The sequence below is a fragment of the Hyla sarda genome, chromosome 1 (assembly GCF_029499605.1).
Source record: "Hyla sarda isolate aHylSar1 chromosome 1, aHylSar1.hap1, whole genome shotgun sequence".
NCBI lineage: Eukaryota > Metazoa > Chordata > Amphibia > Anura > Hylidae > Hyla > Hyla sarda.
Window position 1 is genome coordinate 27,106,956 of NC_079189.1, and position 24,558 is coordinate 27,131,513.

General features: G+C 42.9%; 1 protein-coding gene and 1 long non-coding RNA gene across 2 annotated transcripts; both read right to left on the reverse strand.

Moving 5' to 3' along the window:
• Nucleotides 1–22,570, reverse strand: LOC130300329 (uncharacterized). Its single transcript, XR_008851259.1, has 3 exons — nt 22,292–22,570; nt 9,497–9,694; nt 1–1,169 (listed from the first exon to the last, which is right to left on the reverse strand). It is a non-coding gene; the product is annotated as an uncharacterized LOC130300329 (long non-coding RNA).
• Nucleotides 16,492–18,230, reverse strand: LOC130300313 (uncharacterized). Its single transcript, XM_056551533.1, has 2 exons — nt 17,307–18,230; nt 16,492–17,220 (listed from the first exon to the last, which is right to left on the reverse strand). Exons 1-2 carry the CDS (start codon nt 17,429–17,431, stop codon nt 16,620–16,622), a joined length of 726 nt encoding a protein of 241 aa, XP_056407508.1. The 5' UTR covers nt 17,432–18,230; the 3' UTR covers nt 16,492–16,619.
• Nucleotides 22,571–24,558: the final 1,988 nt, after the last annotated feature.

Sequence of the window (24,558 nt, forward strand, 5' to 3'; positions counted from 1 at the left end):
ACAACTTTGCTAGAAGAAATTTAATTACTGTTATGTTGAATGAAAATGATAATATGCAATTTAACCACATTTCCTGTTCTTACTAATTGTTATGTTGGTAATTGTTTTGCGTGTTTGTCATTATTCGGTTGCTAGGCAGCTGCAACATTGGATTATATTCTCCTTTTCTCATTGGAATTACCGACCCTCTGTTTCCCATAAATGACTGGCAATTTGTTTTGTTTTGTTTAGTTTTTTTTTTCTTTCCGAGATGCAAAAACATTCAAAAAGAACCATCATGAATGTGGAACATAGGAATGTGACCCTCAATGCATTGTCTTACTTCCATGGTATTGTATAATGATTCTATCCTCTTTGCTTTGGCTAAGATCAAGTGTAGTATCTGTTCTTATTAGTGGTCTAGTCTCTGCCATTGATGTAGGATGGATGCTGCATGGAGGAGCTGGTGTACTGGGGCATTCCGGGGCTGGTGCCACAACACCAGCTCAACGGCTGCCCTGATGTGACCTGTTTACTCCGGGTCTCGCCATGAGGTTGGGGGGTGTAGACCGAGGTACTTTTGTTCCTCGGGGAGTGGTGACCCTGAGGTGCTGAAACTCACTGAGTGTTATAGCTCACTGAGTGAACGCACTGCACCATATACTCTTCACCTTTGGCACTCACCCGTGGTATCCCGGCCTTCTGGCTAGAATCAGGAAAATTTTTATAGATCCGGCCGGGCAGTATATCTGCAATCATCGACTTATTTATTATTTTTGTGAAACTTTGCGTGTTTTTGTTTGTACACAGGATTTCTCAGGATGCGGTAGTCCTTCTGGGTGTCCCTCCTGGCGATCTAGGGGAGGTGTGCGGCCATTTGGTTCCTCACCTTCCTCCAACCCCTGGGCATCTTGGCTTCAGTATACGGCTCCTCGGCTGATACCTTGGTTAATGCCTAGGTTGAAGCCAGGTGCATTTGCGGTCCCTTAGTAACTTCGACGAAAAAGGGCATCGAACCTGGATCCTTGCAGGTGCCTTTTGGCCCGGAGGTGAAGGGTAGGTTTGTTGGGGGGCCTCTCTCCGGTTGGAGAAGGACTTAGCGATAGACCGCTTCCTTTGTGCACTTTTTTTTAGTGTGACATGTTTGCACTTTTTCTTGCACTTTGGGTGAAAGAGAGCACTTGCCTCGGCTGTAAAAAAAAAAAAAAAAAAAAAAGATATCATTACAGCTATATTGCACTTTGCCTTATTTTTCCTTTTTTTCTTTGTTTTTGCCTGAATCCATTGTGAGTCAGGGAAAAAAATCTCATACAAAAAGCATTTCTATTTAATAAATAGGCAGCAAAATGTCACATATAATTTGCTCGTTATCTAGTATCAAGTATCTTATCTAGTCTAATTTCCCCTCTAATCTTTGAACGGATATAGTAAATGGGGCTCATCTGGTGTGTAAATTCACAAACTCATTTTTGCATTCTACGTTGATAATGAGTCACATTTTCAGGCTCTGTTCACATCATGTCTTGGCCTTCTATCAAACCTGTACGTTGAGGTACTGCCTGACATATACATTTGATGAAAGTGACATTTGCCACTGTCTGTATAGGCATAAAAAGATATAGAAAGATAAGCAAACCTCCTGAGAGTGGATTAAGCCTGATTTGGACCATTAAATTAATTTCAGATTTAAAGCCATTTCTGATTTGGCCCTACACTATTATGCTCAAGTGTGGAGCATCTGACCCATGGAGTGTAAGGAGTTAAAAAATCCTATTCCAGCCCCTAAAAACGTATCCCCCATCCACAGTAAAGGGGTAAGGGGTCCAACCTCTGTACACGGGTCCGATACGTAGAGTGCATGTCGATCCATCACTCAATGCGGGGGGGCCTAAATGTAGGGATTACAGGGGGTCCTAGAGGTCAGAGCCCCAATGATCAGCCACTTATCTTTTATCCTGTGGCTAGTCAATACGTTTACAGGGGTACTCCGTTACCCTGCTTTGGAAGCTCCGCTCCCCAGCGTCCGGAAGTTTATTGTTCCGAAAGCTGTGTGCGGGCTTCCGTGTTCAGGGCCGCCCCTCGTGACATCATGCCCGCCCCCTTCCCATAGACTTTCGTTGAGTGCATGTCGACCCATCACTCGATGCAGGGGGGCCCAAATGTAGGGATCACAGGGGGTCCTAGAGGTCAGAGCCCCAATGATCAGTCACTTATCTTTTATCCTGTGGCTAGTCGATACGTTTACAGGGGTACTCCGCTACCCTGCTTTGGAAGCTTCGCTCCCCAGCGCCCGGAAGTTTATTGTTCCGAACGCTGCGTGGGGGCTTCCGTGTTTAGGGCCGCTCCTCGTGACATCACGCCCGCCCCCTTCCCATAGACTTTAGTTGAGGGGGCAGGCGTGATGTCACGAGGGGCGGCCCTGAACACGGAAGCCCGCACGCAGTGTTCGGAACAATAAACTTCCAGACGCTGGGGAGCGGAGCTTCCAAAGCAGGGCAGAGGAGTACCCCTTTAAGAGGTTATAATATACCTTTAAATGGCATTGCATATCCTCTTACCTCCTTGTAAGAACAATAAGCAGCGATGCACAACCTAAGACTGTTTACTGTAGACAGACTGCTCCTTTGCAGAGTGTTACAAATACTCCCCAATCCTTTCTGCAGCCAGGTCTGAATAGGAATTTTTTAGTGGAGGAAAAACTCTGTAGATCTCTAGTGATCACAAAACAGTTACAAGAGGCTAAAAAGGAAAATTCCAGTCCAGACATGGCGGGCTGGCCGCAGAAAGAGTGGGGACCAGTGAGCACTTTAACAAGTCTTTGTAGCTCAAGAGACAGGGATACCAAGTAACATAACCCAAAGAAAATTACAAAAAAAATTGTAGTTAAATGCATAGAAACATTTTGTAAAATTCTGAATGAATCTGTATTGTTTATCGCTAGTGGCTTATGTTGCCTGTTTTCTTCCATTGCAACAAAATACAGTATATACTGCCATCTATACTATTGTATATAGTAAAAGATATCATATCCTGATGTATACCATGCTCACCGAGGCTGAAAAGACACTTTTAGTCTCTAGGAGGTATCTGAATCCCTATGGATACATTGCACATATACACTTGGGAAATGTAAGGATGAAGCACGATGTAAAATGAGCCTTAGGGTAAGTTCACACGTCCATATTTTCTGCTGCAAATCTGCTATAGCAGATTTTGCTACCCATTAATGTCAATGGGCAGCAGATCTGCAGCATGAATATGTACATGTGAACGTACCCTTAGGGTACGTTCACACGGGCGGATTTATTTGCGGGTTTCCCGCTGCATATTTGAAAGGGGGCGGGCTCTTCTCGGCTGTCCGCAGCAGATTTTCCGTGGTGGAATTTACTCTGCGGAAAATCTGCCGCAAGCCCCATTGAAGTCAGTAGGGTCTGCGGCTGATTTTCCGCAGCGGAAATTCCACTGCGGAAAATGTGCTGCGGACAGCCGAGAAGAGCCTGCCCCCTTTCAAATATGCAGCAGGAAGCCCGCAAATAAATCCACTCGTGTGAACGTACCCTTAAAGTGAATCGGTCAGTAGCAAAAGTTGTGACAGCCAGCCACCAGGGAGGGTAGAGCGCTCATAACTTTGTTCTTGCTCATGTACTTTGCATGACCGAGAAAACGTTGTTTTCCAGTCACAGCTGCCACTAAGTCCGAGAGGCAGGCTCTTCACCTGGAATCCATATTACAGGAGCATGCCCGGTCCTACTTTTTACCAATGATTGACAGCTGTACTTTTCAGTCAAAAAACACTAAAGCAGTCAATCCTCAGAGAGTTCAGGTGAAGAGCCCGCCTATTGGAATTATTGGCAGCTGAGGCTGGGACATTAAAATGCATTTTTTTCAGTCATCCAAAGTACCGTATATACTCGAGTATAAGCCGAGTTTTTCAACACGATTTTTCGTGCTGAAAACGCCCCCCTCGGCTTATACTTGAGTGAACTCTCCGCCTGTCAATCCCTTCTCAGTGGTCTTCCACCTGCGGACCTCCAGATGCTGCAAAACTACAACTCCCAGCATGCTTGGCTGTCTGGGCATGCTGGGAGTTGTAGTTTTGAAACCTCTGGAGATCCGCAGGTTGAAGACCACTGCGGCCTTCGTCATCATCCAGACCCCCCTTTAGTTTTCTACTCACCTCTCTTCAGTGGGAAGGAAGGGTAAACTGGTTTGGGCCATCTATACTGCAGGGACCGTCCGGTGGGGAGGGTTAGTCATTCCAGGCTGTTCATTTTCACCAGGGGGGCCCTCTTCTCCGCACTCTGGGGCCTGCTCAGGAGTAGTGACGTTACCTTGACGATGACGCACAGGGACGTTCATTCGCAGCCTGCGGGGCCCCCCGGTGAAAATGGACAGCCTGGAACGACTAACCCTCCCCACCGGACGGTCCCTGCAGCATAGATGGCCCGGACCAGCTCACCCTTCATCCCCACCGAGGGGAGGTGAGTAGAAAACTAAAGGGGGGTCTGGATGAGGACAAAGGCCTGATGAAGGGATTGACAGGCGGTGATGATGAGGGGGGGGGGGTGATGATGGGGGTCTGGATGAAGACGGGGGTCTGGATGATGACATGGGGGGATGATGCATTTCCCACCCTAGGCTTATAGTCGAGTCAATAACTTTTCCTGGGTTTTTGGGGTGAAATTAGGGGCCTCGGCTTATATTCGGGTCTGCTTATACTCGAGTATATACAGTACATGACCAAAAACAAAGCTATGTGCCCTCTCCCATATTTGGCTATTTAGAGCTGTCACCAGTTCTGCTACCACAAAAATGGAGACAGTAAAGTGGGCACAGCACTGGTTTGTCCCATTTTCTTTGCCACTTGATGTCGAGAACAAGTGTAGGACTCCTTTTTTTTCACGGGAAATGCATTCATGGCAAAGGATTGGGATTTGGTCCTAGGGTCATGAAAAGGAGGTAAAGGAGAAAACAAACACCCAACCCTTCAGTCCTTGGTGGTAAAATTTAGCACCATATTGAGTCTATTTTCACCTTTTCTGTTGGCTCGTTGCCGAGTGGGCAAGAAAGAAAACATGCATGTTGCCTTTACAAGTCCTTTGCCCTGTTCTTAAATTTCTTAAAAGAATAAACATTGTTCTCTTATACTTTCCAAATACAAATTGAGCAAATGTTGGCCAAAAATGTGGGAGGGTGGGGGATGAGAATAAACACATAAAAATGGTTTCTGAAGCAACTAGGGGGATATTATTTTTCTTCTCTAACATCAGCAGAAAGCAAACAGATTGAGTTTATTGTGCTTTCCACATCTTTGTACTTTTTGCATTTATGCATGCTTTGGTGAAATCTGCCATACTGGGCTCGTCAAAGCCACACATGAAAGCTTTTCTTAAGTAGTAACATATTTTTATTTTACTCTGGAGTTCACTTTACACAGCAAGCAAGCCCGAGCTCACTATATTCCTATTTCAAAGTATTTTATTGTTTTTTTTTTTATGTTTTTTGGTTTCTTATCCTAAATGTCTTTTTAAGTCAGTTCTCTGATGCACCCACAGCTACATATAATTACGGTTTTCTTCCTACAAAATAATGCACAGAAAAGGCCTTTTTGCATTCTATTTTTTTCAATACTGTTACGCCATGTCTTGCGAGGAGATAAGTAAAATAACATAAAAGCTATTGCGGTTCATTAAAACAAGGCTTCGGAAAGATGTTAAGCTACCCAGGGATTCTGTGAAATGGAAGTGGTTGGGCCTTAGTTCTTGAGAGGGCATAAAGATACCAGGGGTAGGAGTGGCCCGCGCAGAAATTAGGGGGTCCTGTTACAGATCTTGCATTGGGTTTCAGATGTTTCAAGTTCACTTCTGGATTAAAGGTTGTTAATAATTTTTTTTTTTTTTTACTTGTTAAGGACCCGTGGCTAATAGGGCACAGCAATGATCGCGGTGCCGCAAGCTATTAACCCTTTAGACGCGGCGTTCAAAGTTGAACGCCGTGAGTAAAGTGAAAGTAAATCACTGCCAGTTAGCTCAGGGCCCTGTTCGGGATGTCTGCGGCGAAATCGCGGCATCCTGAACAGCTCTGGGACACAAGGAGGGTCTCTTACCTTGCCTCCTGGTGTCCGATCGCCGAATGACTGCTCAGTGCCTGAGATCCAGGCATGAGCAGTCAAGCGGCAGAATCATCGGTGGTTTCCTATGAGAAACCATTCATTGATGTAAAAGATCAGTGTGTGCAGTGTTATAGGTCCCTATGGGATAACAATGATCAGTGTGTGCAGTGTTATAGGTCCCTATGGGAGCTGTAACACTGCAATAAAAAGTGAAAAAAAAAGTGAATAAAGATCATTTAACCCCTTCCCTAATATAAGTTTGAATCACCCCCCTTTTCCCATTGAAAAAAAACAGTATAAATAAAAATAAACATATGTGGTATTGCCACGTGCAAAAATGCCCAAATTATAAAAATATATCATTAATTAAACCGCACGGTCAACGGCGTACGCGGAAAAAAATTCCAAAGTCCAAAATAGTATTTTTTTGGTCACTTTTTACATCATGAAAAAATGAATAAAAAGCGATCAATAAGTCCAATCAATACAAAAAGGATACCTATAAAATCTTCATATCACGGCGCAAAAAAGGAGCCCTCATACCACCGCATACACGGAAAAATAAAACAGTTATAGGGGTCAGAAGATGACAATTTTAAAAGTATACATTTTCCAACATGTAGTTATGATTTTTTTCAGAAGTACCACAAAATCAAACCTATATAAATAGGGTATCATTTTTATCGTATGGATCTACAGAATAAAGAACATATGTCAATTTTACCGAAAAAATTTACTGTGTAGAAATGGAAGCCCCCAAAAGTTACAAAATGGCATTTTTATTTTCAATTTTGTCTCACAATGCTTTTTTTTTCCATTTCGCCGTAGATTTTTGGGTAAAATGACTGATGTCATTACAAAGTAGAATTGGTGGCGCAAAAAATTAGCCATCATATGGATTTTTAGGTGCAAAATTGAAAGAGTTATGATTTTTAAAAGGTAAGGAGGAAAAAATTTAAGTGCAAAAAAGGAAAAAACCCTGGTCCTTAAGGGGTTAAAATCATATTTCCCAACATTCTAGAATAGAACCCAAAATAAATGCCAACAGTAATCCAGACTCCAGACAAAAAAAAAAAATGCAGAACAGAGCAAAAGATATTTTCAAAAAACACATTCACTTTATATACCATTCCTTCAAATAATCTGGATCTGAAAGGGAACCAGCACGGAGGGTAGTAATGAAAGTAAATAATGTTCTACTTTCCTTTACCTTTTCCTCCCTTCTTTCCATAATCCATCCCTTCCTTCTTTTCCTTTCCTTTCTTATTATTTTCAACCTTCTTTTCTCCTTTCCTAACAACCTTCTATTCCGCCAATTTCTCCTTCATACCTTTCTGTCTTAAAGGGGTACTCCGTTGAAAAACATATTTTTTTTTTAATCAACTGGTGCCAGAACGTTAAACAGATTTGTAAATTACTTCTGATTAAAAATCTTAACCCTTCCAGTACTTATCAGCTGCTGTATGATCCAGAGGAAGTTCTTTTCTTTTGGAATGTCTTTTCTGCCTCACCACTGTGCTTTCTGCTAACACCTCTGTCTGTCTCAAGAACTGTCAAGAGCAGGAGTGTTTTGCTATGGGGATTTGCTCCTGCTCTTGACAGTTCCTGAGACAGACAGAGGTGTCAGCAGAGGGCACTGTGGTCAGACAAAAAAGACATTTAAAAAGAAAAGAACTTCCTGTGGAGCATAAAGCAGCTGATAAGTACTGAATGGATTAAGATTTTCAAATAGAAGTAATTTACAGAACAAAAATCTGTTTTGTTCTGGCACCAGTTGATTATAAAAATGTTTTTCACTGGAGTACCCCTTTAACTCCTTCTTCCATCCTCTTTCCCCTCCCCCATCCCTTCCTATCATATTTCCGTTCCTTGATCTTTTCAACGTTATCTTTACTTTCTCTTTTCAAACAAACTTCTATCCCTCTACTTTCTCCTTCATACCTTCTTGTCTTCCCTGCCTCTTTTATCCCTTTTTTCCTCCCCTTACATTCTTATCTTCCTTCCTTGCCTATTTCCAATCTTATCTTTTTTATGTTTTCACTTTTCCCTTCAATTTCTCCTTTTCTAACAACCTTCCATTCCTCAGTTCTCTCTTCCATACACTTTTTCTTCCCTTCCTCTTCCATCCTTTGCCCTTCTTCTTTCCTTACTTCTTTACTTCCTTTTCTTACTGTTTTACCTTCCTTGATGTTTTTAACTTTCCCTTCTCTTTCTCCTTCCATAAAAACCTTCTATTCCTCCAGTTTTTCTCCTCCATAACCTTTTTTCCCTTCCCTCCCATTTCCTTCCATTTTTCCACCCCCTCCCTGTCTTTCATTCCTCCTTCCTTCCTTCCTTCCTTCCTTCTTTCCTTCCCTCCTTCCTTTCTTCCCTCCTTCCTTCCTTCTTTCCTTCCCTCCTTCCTTCCTTCCCTCCTTCCTTCTTTCTTTCCCTCCTTCCTTCCTTCCCTCCTTCCTATCTTATTTTCCTTCCTTGATCTTTTCAACTTTTCCTATCTTTTCTCCTTTTAAACAACTTTTCTTTTCTCAAATCTCTTTTTTCCTCCCCCCTTACCTTCCTTTCCTATCTTCCTTCCTCCTCTTTTTCCTCATTCCTTTCTTCTTCCCTTCACATCTTAGCTTCCTTCACTCCCTCCCTATCTTATTTTCCTTCCTTGATCTTTTCAACTTTCCATTCCCTTTCTCCTTTCCTAACAATCTTCCATTCCTCTAATCTTTCCTCCATTTCCTCCCCATCTCTCTTCCTCAATTCTTCTTATTCCTTCCAACTTTTCTCCCTTCCTCCTTTCCTAACAAATTTCCATTCATTTCTTCTCTCCTTCAACCATTTTTATTCCCCCACCAGACTTCCTTCTTACATCCTTTCCCACCCTCCCTACCTTTCTTTTCTTCTATCCATCCTTCCCATGTTTCATCCCTTCAGAAGGATTCAAAGCTTAGAACAAATGCTTAAAGTAATCCTGACCTTAAACTAGAACCAAGAAATCAGACCCCAGACCGACCAGAGCAAACGTACATAAATAAATAAATGTAATTAATAAATAAATAAATATTGAGACCTCCAATGCTGACCCCAAAATGCAGGACTCTAAACAGAGCAAAATATTTTCAGACCACACCCTCCCGTGTTGTGATGCTCTTCCCTGTCCTCTGAAGAAGAGGAAACGGGAAGTAAAGAGCGTATGTATTACTGCTTAATATTTATTGGATTAATTCCACATTATTTTATTGCTCTAATTTTTTTAGCACCTAATTTTAAAGTACATTTTAGGACTGAATTTCGTTTCTTAGCAGATGAAAAAAAAAAGTAAATGAAAATCACATTATGGAACATGAACACAAAAATGAGATGAAGTTTTACAGATTGGTTGTGAAATGCGGCATAATCAGAAAACAACATTTCTACCTTCTGTGAAGAAGAAGCGGTGCCATGGAAGCAAATGAGGGGGACTTGTTGCATACCCGGTGGATACATTAAAGTCCCTCCTCTACTGTGCAGTGTTTAAAGCCAGCCGGAGCTTCTTTCCATTCATTTGAAATAGCAGCCATAGCTTGGAACAATATTTTTAAACAGAGAGGAAGTTATCCAGATTGGCAGCTGGTCCTGAAATTAACAACAAAAAGTATTTGGAATATGCAGTAAACACATTTGCATGTTAGAAAAAGAGTTTTGTGTGTATGCCAGCTTCCTTAAAAACTGTGAAGCTGTTACTCAGTATTATACATCGCAATGGTGCAAGATATTATTTAACCCCTTTAAGACTTAGTAAGTCAGCCACCCTATAGGTGGTACACAGTGGCGTAGCTATAGAGGTCGCAAGGGTCGCAATTGCGACCGGGCCCCATAGCCACTTCACTATACTATATGCTGCAGCAACAGGTCCCGGGCCTGCCGCTGCCAGCACTTTTTTTTAAACCGCCCGGGCCCTGTTGCTGCAGCAGGGTCAGACGGACAGGCAGAGAGCTGATGAGAGCAGTGCAGGCAAGCACGTGACCTGTCACAGCCTCTGACCCCGCGCGATTTATCCCCTGCCGCTGTCAGTGACAGGAGCAGCAGACTCTCCAGCTTCACACAGCAGCGCCGCTCAGGAAGGTGAGTAAAGCTAGGTTTGGGGGGGGGGGGGGGGGGTGTAATGGGGGGTAATGATGATGAGGAGTATGGGGAGGGGGGGGTGTAATGATGAGGTCTGACTTACTAAGTCTTAAAGGGGTTAAATTATATCCTGCACCATTGCGATGTAGCCTAAGCCTGGCACCTGTGCTGATGACCAGAATCATAGAAATCTTTGATACTGGCCATCTGACCAAGATAGATGATAATCTAATAATTCAAGACTATGGAATTTATGAGTTTAAGAGGAAAGGATCTTCAAACACAATCCTGGGGTACTGATGGGTTTCTATGGAAGCCAGGGGCCTAGTGTGACTAATGCATTGGAATTCAAAAGTTCTTCCTGTTTTATCGCATGGCAACTTGGGCAGGTGGAAAATAAAAAATACTCATACTTACCTCCCCACTTCCCTGTTCCTGCCACTGTCACGGATCCCTGGCCCCTGATGTGCCACTTTTCCAATATAGCATAAGAACAAGACACAACAGATGACTGCCTTAGCCACTGATTGGCTGAATAGGCAATGCCTGTACTGACTCTAATCCTAAAACATGTGGCATATAATAGACCAAGGCTCTGTGTCAGCAAGGCAGTGGGAGCAGAGAAGATAGTTATGTGGATTTTTTCTTTTTCAGCTGCCTGAGCACAAATATAACACAGTTGTGTGCTGGAAAAACATTTTAAACCCCTCCCTGTGGAGTTTAGAGTATTTAGTGTGAAAAGGCACTTCTGTCTTCACTGTGGATCTTCAATGGTATAATTGTTGAATATCTGGTTAGAGCCCTCCTGATATTTGGTTAGACCCCCTCCTTATATCTCCTTATATCTCCTAATATCTGCTTAGAGCCCTCCTAACAGGGGTAAAGTCCTGGAAAAATTGTGGGAACTCACTCAATGGCTGGTTCTGCTAATGGGAACGGTGTTGCTGCTGTGGAAAACTGTGCAGGAACTCAGTTCCCATGTGTTCCTCCAGGACTTGGGCCCTGCTTCCTAATATCAGTTTACAGGCATCCTAATATCTGGTTAGAGCCCTCCTGATATCTGGTTAGAGTCCTCTTTATATCTGGTTAGAGTCCTCCTTATATCTGGTTAGAGCCCTCCTTATATCTGGTTAGAGTCATCCTTATATCTGGTTAGAGTCCTCCTTATATCTGGTCAGAGCCCTCCTGATATCTGGTTAGAGTCCTCCTTATATCTGGTTAGAGTCCTCCTTATATCTGGTTAGAGCCCTCCTGATATCTGGTTAGAGTCCTCCTTATATCTGGTTAGAGTCCTCCTTATATCTGGTTAGAGCCCCCCTTATATCTGGTTAGAGCCCTCCTGATATCTGGTTAGAGTCCTCCTTATATCTGGTTAGAGCCCTCCTGATATCTGGTTAGAGCCCCCCTTATATCTGGGTAGAGTCCTCCTGATATCTGGTTAGAGCCCTCCTGATATCTGGTTAGAGCCCTCCTTATATCTGGTTAGAGCCCTCCTTATATCTGGTTAGAGTCCTCCTGATATCTGGTTAGAGTCCTCCTGATATCTGGGTAGAGCCCTCCTTATATCTGGTTAGAGCCCTCCTTATATCTGGTTAGAGCCCCCCTTATATCTGGTTAGAGCCCTCCTGATATCTGGTTAGAGTCCTCCTTATATCTGGTTAGAGCACTCCTTATATCTGGTTAGAGCCCTCCTTATATCTGGTTAGAGCCCTCATGATATCTGGTTAGAGCCCTCCTTATATCTGGTTAGAGCCCTCCTTATATCTGGTTAGAGCCCTCCTTATATCTGGTTAGAGCCCTCATGATATCTGGTTAGAGCCCTCCTTATATCTGGTTAGAGCCCTCATGATATCTGGTTAGAGCCCTCCTTATATCTGGTTAGAGCCCTCCTAACAGGGGTCAAGTCCTGGGAAAAAGTGTGGGAACTCACTCAAGGGCTGGTTCTGCTAATGGGAACGGTGTTGCTGCTGTGGAAAAAAATGCAGGAATTCAGTTCCCATGCGTTCCTCCAGGACTTGAGCCCTGCCTCCTAATATCTGGTTAGAGCCCTCCTAATATCTGGTTGGATCCCCTCCTAATATCCGGTTAGAGCCCTCTTTATATCTGGTTGGACCCCCTCCTAATATCCGGTTAGAGCCCTCCTAACAGGGGTCAATTACTGGGAAAAAGTGTGGGAACTCATTCAAGGGCTGGTTCTGCTAATGGGAACAGTGTTGCTGCTGTGGAAAAAAATGCAGGAACCCTCCTGATATCTGTTTAGAGCCCCCCTGATATCTGGGTAGAGTCCTCCTGATATCTGTTTAGAGCCCCCCTGATATCTGGGTAGAGTCCTCCTGATATCTGGGTAGAGTCCTCCTGATATCTGGTTAGAGTCCTCCTGATATCTGGTTAGAGCCCTCCTGATATCTGGTTAGAGCCCTCCTTATATCTGGTTAGAGCCCTCCTGATATCTGGTTAGAACCCTCCTGATATCTGGTTAGAGCCCCCCTTATATCTGGTTAGAGACCTCCTGATATCTGGTTAGAGCCCTCCTTATATCTGGTTAGAGCCCCCCTGATATATGGTTAGAGCCCTCCTGATATCTGGTTAGAGCCCTCCTGATATCTGGTTAGAGCCCTCATGATATCTGGTTAGAGCCCTCCTGATATCTGGTTAGAGCCCTCCTGATATCTGGTTAGAGCCCCCCTGATATCTGGTTAGAGCCCTCCTGATATCTGGTTGGACCCCCTCCTGATATCTGGTTAGAGCCCTCCTGATATCTGGTTAGAGCCCTCCTGATATCTGTTTAGAGCCCTCCTGATATCTGGTTAGACCCCTCCTCATATCTGGTTAGAGTCCTCCTAATATCCGGTTAGAGCCCTCCTTATATCTGATTAGAGCCCTCCTGATATCTGGCTAGAGCCCTCCTTATATCTGGTTATAGCCCCCCTTATATCTGGTTAGAGACCTCCTGATATTTGGTTAGAGCCCTCCTTATATCTGGTTAGATCCCTCCTTATATCTGGTTAGAGCCCTCCTGATATTTGGTTAGAGCCCTCCTTATATCTGGCTAGAGCCCTCCTTATATCTGGTTAGAGCCCCCCTGATATCTGGGTAGAGTCCTCCTGATATCTGGTTAGAGCCCTCCTGATATCTGGTTAGAGCCCTCCTGATATCTGGGTAGAGTCCTCCTGATATCTGGTTAGAGCCCTCCTGATATCTGGTTAGAGCCCTCCTTATATCTGGTTAGAGCCCTCCTGATATCTGGTTAGAGCCCCCCTTATATCTGGTTAGAGCCCTCCTGATATCTGGTTAGAGTCCTCCTTATATCTGTATAGAGCCCTCCTTATATCTGGTTAGAGCCCTCCTTATATCTGGTTAGAGCCCTCATGATATCTGGTTAGAGCCCTCATTATATCTGGGTAGAGCCCTCCTTATATCTGGTTAGAGCCCTCCTGATATCTGGTTAGAGTCCTCCTTATATCTGGTTAGAGCCCTCCTTATATCTGGTTAGAGCCCTCATGATATCTGGTTAGAGCCCTCATTATATCTGGGTAGAGCCCTCCTTATATCTGGTTAGAGCCCCCCTTATATCTGGTTAGAGCCCTCCTGATATCTGGTTAGAGCCCTCCTTATATCTGGTTAGAGCCCTCCTTATATCTGGTTAGAGCCCTCCTTATATCTGGTTAGAGCCCTCATGATATCTGGTTAGAGCCCTCCTTATATCTGGTTAGAGCCCTCCTTATATCTGGTTAGAGCCCTCCTTATATCTGGTTAGAGCCCTCATGATATCTGGTTAGAGCCCTCCTTATATCTGGTTAGAGCCCTCCTAACAGGGGTCAAGTCCTGGGAAAAAGTGTGGGAACTCACTCAAGGGCTGGTTCTGCTAATGGGAACGATGTTGCTGCTGTGGAAAAAAATGCAGGAATTCAGTTCCCATGCGTTCCTCCAGGACTTGAGCCCTGCCTCCTAATATCTGGTTAGAGCCCTCCTAATATCTGGTTGGAACCCCTCCTAATATCCGGTTAGAGCCCTCCTTATATCTGGTTGGACCCCCTCCTAATATCCGGTTAGAGCCCTCCTAACAGGGGTCAATTACTGGGAAAAAGTGTGGGAACTCATTCAAGGGCTGGTTCTGCTAATGGGAACAGTGTTGCTGCTGTGGAAAAAAATGCAGGAACCCTCCTGATATCTGTTTAGAGCCCCCCTGATATCTGGGTAGAGTCCTCCTGATATCTGGTTAGAGTCCTCCTGATATCTGGTTAGAGCCCTCCTGATATCTGGTTAGAGCCCTCCTGATATCTGGTTAGAACCCTCCTGATATCTGGTTAGAGCCCTCCTTATATCTGGTTAGAGTCCTCCTGATATCTGGTTAGAGCCCTCCTGATATCTGGTTAGAGCCCTCCTTATATCTGGTTAGAGCCCCCCTGATATCTGGTTAGAGCCCTCCTGATATCTGGTTAGAGCCCTCCTGATATCTGGTTAGAGCCCTCCTGATATCTGGTTAGAACCCTCCTGATATCTGGTTAAAGCCCTCCTGATATCTGGTTAGAGCCCTCCTTATATCTGGTTAGAGCCCTCCTTATATCTGGTTAGAGCCCTCATGATATCTGGTTAGAGTCCTCCTTATATCTGGTTAGAGCCCTCATGATATCTGGTTAGAGCCCCCCTTATATCTGGTTAGAGCCCTCATGATATCTGGTTAGAGCCCCCCTTATATCTGGTTAGAGCCCCCCTTATATCTGGTTAGAGCCCTCATGATATCTGGTTAGAGTCCTCCTTATATCTGGTTAGAGTCCTCCTTATATCTGGTTAGAGTCCTCCTTATATCTGGTTAGAGGCCTCATGATATCTGGTTAGAGTCCTCCTTATATCTGGTTAGAGCCCTCATGATATCTGGGTAGAGCCCTCATGATATCTGGGTAGAGCCCTCATGATATCTGGTTAGAGCCCTCATGATATCTGGTTAGAGCCCTCATGATATCTGGTTAGAGCCCTCATGATATCTGGTTAGAGCCCTCATGATATCTGGTTAGAGCCCTCATGATATCTGGTTAGAGCCCCCCTTATATCTGGTTAGAGCCCCCCTTATATCTGGTTAGAGCCCTCATGATATCTGGTTAGAGTCCTCCTTATATCTGGTTAGAGTCCTCCTTATATCTGGTTAGAGTCCTCCTTATATCTGGTTAGAGGCCTCATGATATCTGGTTAGAGTCCTCCTTATATCTGGTTAGAGTCCTCCTTATATCTGGTTAGAGGCCTCATGATATCTGGTTAGAGTCCTCCTTATATCTGGTTAGAGCCCTCATGATATCTGGTTAGAGCCCTCATGATATCTGGTTAGAGCCCTCATGATATCTGGTTAGAGCCCTCATGATATCTGGTTAGAGCCCTCATGATATCTAGTGTTGAGCAGCATAGGCCATATTCAAATTTGCGATATTTCGCGAATATATGGACGAATATTCGTCATATATTCGCTAAATTCGCATATTTGAATATTCACGTTATATGTTCGCATATGCAAACATTAGCATAAACGAAAATTTGCATATGCTAATTTCCCCATATGCGAAAATTCGTACGCCAGTCTCGCACAGTAGTATTAGAGCCTTCTTTATACCACACAAGCTGGAAGCAGAGAGGGGTGATCACTGTGATGTGTACTGTGAAAAAAAAAAAAAAAAACAATATTCGTAATTTCGAATATATAGTGCTATATTGGCGAATATTCGCGAATTCGCGAATATGCGATATTCGCGAATAATTGCGAATATTTGCGAGCAACACTAGTGTTGACCACCAGACGAAGGGGCAGCCGACACGCCCCCTCAAAAAAAGCGCTATGGCAGAGCCAGAGATTGCCAAAGGCAGCGCTGCATCAGTCCCCCAAAAAATGTGAGTTCCTGGATTTAAATATCTATATTCAGGATGGCTGTTCGCATACTGCCAACTATTTTAAGGAGGTGGATGCAAACAGCTATCTCCACTTTAACAGTTGCCATCTTAAATAATGGAAGAAGAACATTCCATTCGGTCAAATGAAAAGAATCCGAAGGAATTGTTCTTCCACACAAAAATACCTACAACAACTAGAGAACCTGGAGGATCGTTTTAAACAAAAAGGGTATCCCAAACCCCTTATACAAGGAGCACGCCAGAGAGTGGACGAATTAGAACAAAGTGCTTGCTTGAAAAATAATAAACAGGGTAATGCAGAGGGGGGTTATAATGATGAATTTGATTCTGTTTTTCTAACTAGGTATTACACTTCACACACCAATATTTTTTTTACATTTTTATTTTTATTTTTTTGTATAGGTAATATCACCAGCTCATATTATTGTGTCATGATTACTGGCACCATATATAGTCCCCCAGTTATTCTTCTTTAGATGTTTTCCGTGTCCTGTGCAGTATCTCTCCCAGAAGTCCACTTGATGGCCCCCGTGGTGGTCTACACCCCGAAGTCATCAATTTTCACTCTAAGAGAGAGTGTGCAGCTGTTTCTGGAGACGGTCAACAATAACCTCTGCATGGTGGAATAATAGGTCACGATGTTTATCAGGATCAGTAGAAGCATCACCCACTCCATGATTATGATGGGGATTTCACGGATCTCGTCCCAGTCTTCATCATTATGGAATAATTCCTTTAATGTTTCATATCCAAAATAGAAAATTGTGCAGACAAAAGTCAGGCCACAGCAGGTGCATCTACTATGGTGGATGACTTTTTTTGCTCCTGGTAATTTATACATCTGGATGGACTGCCCAAGGTAGTATAAGGCTTCACATGTAATGGAAATTATCGTGCTGACAAAGTGTATCCTGGGATATTCTTCGGGTGACAATACATGCATAACAGCTGTACCAAAACAGGAGGCCCACACAATGGCGAGCAGGATCCTCTGGATCAGGACCTGATGACCCCTGAACTCTTCAGTATGCATAACCATATACTTATAAATAAGAAAGGTTAGTACCAAAGTGCCAATGGATGTCCCTATGAATCCAATTCTGAATAATATGCTTTCGGGAAAGAAATTTCCCACGTCACTGTGAAGGAAAAGAAACCAATGTTATTATGGATATTTCCTCACTCCCAACCCATGAAATAAGAATCATGTGCTTGTTTATCTTACCTGATGCTCATCAGTGGCGAGGCGGCATGGCTGAGGACGACCGTCATGATGTAGCTGGTGGCAAGCCAGGCCGCACACCAAAACGCCAACAGGAGGGGGACGAACCCCAAACCTTTTAGCTCCATTTCAGACAAGTAGAAGAAGAAGACGCTAATCTCACTAATCTCACTGGAACAATCTACAGAATGAAGGCTCGGGCGGCTGTCAGTGGAATGTCATGACTCCAGCTGTCTATGACATCACATGTCAGAATGACTGCTTGTTTCTTGGAGCTGCCATGATTTAGTATCTGCTATAGACAGAACCTGATGTTTTTACTATGGACCTTACAGACCCCAGAACCCAAGTAATTAGTGCAGGGGCTCCATTTTGATCATCTCATATTTCACATTATTTGAGTTCCAGGGCTCAGATACATTTGCACCCTCTATAGCAGTGGTCTTCAAGCTGTGAACCCCGAACCGCTGCAGAACCACAACTCCCAGCATGCCCATACAGCAACTTTGCATAAGGAAATAGTCTAATTAAACTTTTCTTATATATAGAATCCCTGAAATCTCCAATCTCTCCTTTTATTGGTTTATGATCTGCATTACTTATTTGTAAAAAACAATGTTTCTAATTGTCTGCCACCCCATACTTATGGGCTATCTCTTCAAACGACTTTATTTGACCTAAAGCGTATAATTGATTTACATAAATAAGCCCCTTTTCATCCAAAAGAGTGAATCTTTAATTTTAAGGAATTCTTTAAGTGCTTTATTCGACCATAATGAAGTAAAGTCAAAACTCCATGTGATTTTAAATTTTTTTTAAGTTCCTCCCATACTTTATTATATAGATATGCATGGGTGTAGTGAGTATCCCAGCTTCCAAAATCTCAAAAATATCCTTATAACGACGCATTAGGGTATGTTCACACTACAGTGTGTGAACGGAATCTCCGCTCGCTGAATTCAGCGAGCGGAGATTCAGACTGGCAGCCGGCGGCGGCGGTAGAACCGGGCGGCACTGAGCCGTCACCATTGACCGCTATGCAGTGCTCGCGGACTTCCGTGCAAAGAATGAACATGTTCTTTCTTTGCACGGAACAATTTCAGCGGCGCTGAAATTCCGCAGTGTGAACGGGTCTCGCGGAAACCCATTCACACTAATGTTAAGTTCGCACCGCGGAATTCGGCTTGCGGAATTCCGCCCGTGGAATTCGGCTTGCGGAATTCCACCCGTGGAATTCCGTAGTTTGAACATACCCTTAGAGAGAAAAAATAGGACTACATTTTCCCTCCTTCTCATAATAGTCTGCAATTTTAGTGCTAAAAAGTACCTAAAAAAAAAGTGCCCAACCCCCATCGTGCTCAGCTACACGTTAAAGAAACATATTTCATTCTCGTGCTTTCCTGCCCCAAAGTAGTGAATTTAATAAAGAAATAAGAGCTTGGAACCATTTTTCTGATATCCATACAGTATAGAAACATAGAATGTGTCGGCAGATAAGAACCAATTGGCCCATCTAGTCTGCCCAGTAATCTGAATCCTATCAATAGTCCCTGGCCCTATCTTATATGAAGGATAGCCTTATGCCTATCCCATGCATGTTTAAACTCCTTCACTGTATTTGCAGCGACTAGTGTTGTTCACGAATTCAAATTCAAATTTTAATCGCGAATATAGCATATTCGCGAATTCGCGAATATTGCAAATGTAGCACTATATATTCATAATTACGAATATTCGCTTTTTTGTGCTTATGTGAAAATTTGTGCGCATATGCGCAAATTTGCGAATATTGAGCCCTCCCTTCATTAATGGTATAGAGAACTGTGACTAGTGCATCAACTCTGTGATTTTTTGCCCATTAAAACCAATAAGCTAATTGTGGTCTATGGGGATCTCACTGCATGTAAGATAAGCAGGACCGTCTCGGCAGTACAGTGGGATGGGAGACCGTTACTGGTTCAAGTCCCAGGGTGGACAGAGTGTTACAGGGTTGTGGTTAAACTTTACTTTCCTGGAAAAGCTGTTGAGTTGCCCATAGCAACCAATCAAATTGCTTCCTTCATTTTTCAGAGGCTTTTTCAAAAATGAAAGAAGCGATCTGATTGGTTGCTATGGGCAACTCAGAAACTTTTCCTCTGGACAGGTTTTGATAAATCTCCCTCTATGGGGGAGATTCATCAAGACCAGTGTAGAGGAAGAGTTGAGCAGTTGCCCATAGCAACCAATCAGATTGCTTCTTTCATTTTTCACAATGCCTCTGCAAAATGAAAGAAGCGATCTGATTGGTTGCTATGGGCAACTCAGCAGATTTTCCTGGAAAAGTTTCTGAGTTGCCCATAGCAACCAATCAGATTGCTTCCTTCATTTTTCAGAGGCCTTTTCAGAAATGAAAGAAGCAATCTGATTGGTTGCTATGGGCAACTGCTCAACTCTTCCTCTACACTGGCCTTGATGAATCTCCCCCATAGAGGGAGATTTATCAAAACCTGTCCAGAGGAAAAGTTTCTGAGTTGCCCATAGCAACCAATCAGATTGCTTCCTTCATTTTTCAGAGGCTTTTTCAAAAATGAAAGAAGCGATCTGATTGGTTGCTATGGGCAACTCAGCAGCTTTTCCCCTTAGACCACAATGGGCCTACTGGTTTCAATGGGCAAAAAATCACAGAGTTAATGCACTAGACACAGTTCTCTATACCATTAAAGGGGTACTCCGGTGAAAACCTTTTTTTCTTTTAAATCAACTGGCTCCGGAAAATTAAACAGATTTGTAAATTAGAAATATGGACAATAGGATGTGTAGCTCACTTAAAGATAGAGGTAAGGAGAGTGTTCGAGGTTAAAGGTGATGCCTTCACCCAATCAGGCCTAGTCAAAAAATGGGAAAATATATGTATATACCAGTCCTCAAGAACACTAGGGATGTGTAGAATAAAGAGGAAAGAAAATAGTGGATCTAATAAGGATTTATTAACCCCTTAACGACGCAGGACGTATATTTACGTCCTGCGCCGGCTCCCGCGATATGAAGCGGGATCGCGCTGCGATCCCACATCATATCGCGTCGGTCCCGGCGCTAATCAACGGCCGGGACCCGCGGCTAATACCACACATCGCCGATCGCGGCGATGTGCGGTATTAACCCTTTAGAAGCGGCGGTCAAAGCTGACCGCCGCTTCTAAAGTGAAAGTGAAAGTGACCCGGCTGCTCAGTCGGGCTGTTCGGGACCGCCGCGGTGAAATCGCGGCGTCCCGAACAGCTGATCGGACACCGGGAGGGTTCTTACCTGCCTCCCCGGTGTCCGATCGACGAATGACTGCTCCGTGCCTGAGATCCAGGCAGGAGCAGTCAAGCGCCGATAATGCTGATCACAGGCGTGTTAATGCACTATGTTAATCCCTATGGGACCTATAACACTGCAAAAAAAATGTTAAAAAAAAGTGTTAATAAAGGTCATTTAATAAAATAAAAGTTTGAATCACCCCCCTTTTCCCATAAAAAAAATAAAACAGTGTAAAAAAAATAAAAAATAAACATATGTGGTATCGCCGCGTGCGTAAATGTCCGAACTATAAAAATATATCATTGATTAAGCCGTACGGTCAATGGCGTACGCGCAAAAAAATTCCAAAGTCCAAAAAAGCGTATTTTGGTCACTTTTTATATCATTAAAAAATGAATAAAAAGTGATCAAAAAGTCCGATCAAAACAAAAATCATACCGATAAAAACTTCAGATCACGGCGCAAAAAATGAGTCCTCATACCACCCCATACTTGGAAAAATAAAAAGTTATAGGGGTCAGAAGATGACATTTTTAAACGTATAAATTTTCCTGCATGTAGTTATGATTTTTTCCAGAAGTGCGACAAAATCAAACCTATATAAGTAGGGTATCATTTTAACCGTATGGACCTACAGAATAATGATTAGGTGTAATTTTTACCGAAATATGCACTGCGTAGAAACGAAAGCCCCCAAAATTTACAAAATGGCGTTTTTTTTTTTCGATTTTGTCGCACAATGATTTTTTTTTCCGTTTCGCTGTGCATTTTTGGGTAAAATGACTAATGTCACTGCAAAGTAGAATTGGCGACGCAAAAAATAAGCCATAATATGGATTTTTAGGTGGAAAATTGAAAGGGTTATGATTTTTAAAAGATAAGGAGGAAAAAACGAAAGTGCAAAAACGGAAAAATCCTGAGTCCTTAAGGGGTTAATATATGTATATAAGTAAGTAAATGCAAATAAATCACCAATCACTCTGCAGGGCCCTTGCAGGAATGAATTGGTAATAATCAATTAATATATAAATAAAAATGCAAATGAAAATGCAGATAAAAATGAAATGCACCAATGTCCACTACGGTGGTTAGCAACGTGTCTCTTTTGGTTAGTAGTCACTCTTGGTCACAGTTAATAGTGTTGCTCGCGAATATTCGCAAAGCAAATTTTATTCGCGAATATCACATATTTGCGAATTCGCGAATATTCGCGAATATAGCACTATATATTCGTAATTACGAATATTTTTTTTTTTTCACAATACACATCACAGTGATCATCCCTCTCTCCTTCCAGCTTGTGTGGTGTAAAGAAGGCTCTAATAGTACTGTGTGAGACTGGCGTGCGAAGTTTCGCATATGCGAAAATTAGCATATGCTAATTTTCACATATGCAAATTTTCGTTTATGTTAATTTTTATGCACATTTTCGCGCATGCGAAAATAAAAACGAGGATATTACGAATATGCGAATATTCGCGAATATATGACGAATATTCGTCCATATATTCGCGAATATTCGCAAATTCGAATATGGCCTATGCTGCTCAACACTAAGTTAAGTCCAAGGATATCCAATTAAAAGAGTCACAGTTCAGTAATCAACTCCTATGATACTGTAGCCAAATATAGCAATAGTGTTGATAATAGCAACAGTTGTAGCAATTATGGCCGTAGTTTGTAGAGTATCGGTGCACAGCACCACTCACCCTTCTTCTCGGCTGTTAGAGATCCAGGCAAGCAATGATGTTCACAGGTAGCGATTTCGGCAGACCGCGATGTCCTGTAGGTGATAAGAGCTGTTTGTATTGCCGGTCTGGATCGTAGCCTAGGTGAGTGGTTTTCCGGTAGGCTGTAAGTATCCTGGGCTGGCACGGGGAGGCGTCCGGCCTAGGGAGAACGTGTTCAGGAACTCTGCCGTCCGGGGCTGTGAATGGAGATCTGGGAGCAGCTGCGTGTCTGAATGATGCGCTAGCTGCGCGCGTGTTGCAGTGGTCCCAGTTCTGTGAGCATCCAGCAGTTGCTAGCCAAAATGTGTGGATATAGGGGGAGATTTATCAAAACCTGTGCAGAGGAAAAGTTGCCCAGTTGCCCATAGCAACCAATCAGATCGCTTCTATCATTTTTAAAAGGGCCTATGCAAAATGAAAGAAGCGATCTGATTGGTTGCTATGGGCAACTGGGCAACTTTTCCTTTGCACAGATTTTGATAAATCTCCCCCATAGTCTCTTTAGAAGTGGTATAAGGTGCTTTTGCAAGTCAGACACGTTTCAAGGCCTGCGGGCCTTTTCTTCAGTGACAGTAAGGTGACAGTTGGACTTAACTGTGACCAAAAGAGACACGTTGCTAACCACCGTAGTGGACATTGGTGCATTTCTGCTAGATTTGTAAATTACTTCTATTAAAAAATTGTAATCCTTCCTGTACTTATTAGCTGCTGAATACTACAGAGGAAATTATTTTCTTTTTGGAATGCACTCTGATGATATCACGAGCACAGTGCTCTCTGCTGACGTTATTATAATAATAATAAGTCTTTATTTATTTATTGTTGTCCTTAGTGGGATTTGAACCCTCTCCAACTCCACTAAATCTTTTTTGTACACTGGTGCCCAGTACTGTACACATTATTTTATGTGAGGTCTGACTAGTGATTTTTACAGCGGTAGAATTATTTCCTTGTCGTCGGCATCTATGCCCCTACTGATGTACCCCATGATTTTATTAGCCTTGGCAGCAGCTGCCCGACTCTGGTCACTACAGCTAAGTTTACTGTTACCTAAGACTCCTAAGTCCTTTTCCATGTCAGTCGTCCCAAGGGTTCTCCCATTTAATACATAATCCCAGCTCGGATTTTTCTTCCCCATGTGCATTACCTTACATTTATCAGTGTTGAACCTCATCTGCCACTCCCCAGCCCAAACCTCCAACCTATCCAGATCCATTTGTAACAGTGCACTGTCCTCTAATGTGTTTACTGCTTTACAGAGTTTAGCATCATCTGCAAAGATTGCTACTTTACTATTCAACCCCTCTACAAGGTCATTAATGAATATATTAAATAGAACAGGACCCAAGACGAAACCCCTGTGGTACCCCACTAGTAACAGTCACTAGTGTTGAGCGGCATAGGCCATATTCGAATTCGCGAATATTCGCGAATATATGGACGAATATCCGTCATATATTCACGAATATTCGCATATTCGTAATATTCTCGTTTTATTTTCGGGTATACAAAAAAAATTTGCGTATGCGAAAATTAGCATAAACGAAAAGTCGCAAATGCGAAAATTAGCATATGCAAATTTTCGTATATGCGAAAATTCGCACACCAGTCTCACACAGTAGTATTAGAGCCTTCTTTACACCACTCAAGCTGGAAGCAGAGAGGGATGATCACTGTGATGTGTACTGTGAAAAAAAAAAAAAAAAAAAAACAATATTCGTAATTACGAATATATAGCGCTATATTCGCGAATATTCGCAAATTCGCGAATATGCGATATTCGCAAATAAAATTTGCATTGCGAATATTCGCGAGCAACACTAATAGTCACCCAATCAGAATAAGTACCATTAATAACCACCCTCTGTTTCCTATCATTGAGCCAGTTACTTACCCACTTGCACACATTCTCCCCCAGCCCAAACTTTCTCATTTTATTCACCAAACTTTAATGTGGAACCGTATCAAATGCTTTGGAAAAATCCAGATATACGACATCCAGTGATTGCCCCTGGTCCAGTCGGGAGCTCACCTCCTCATAAAAGCTGATCAGGTTAGTTTGACAGGATCAATCTCTCATAAAGCCATGCTGATACGGGGTCATACATTTATTTTTATCAAGATACTCCAAAATAGCATCTCTTAGAAAACCTTCAAACAATTTACATACAACCGAGGTTAAACTAACAGGTCTATAATTCCCGGGGTCACCTTTTGACCCCTTCTTAAATATTGGCACCACATTT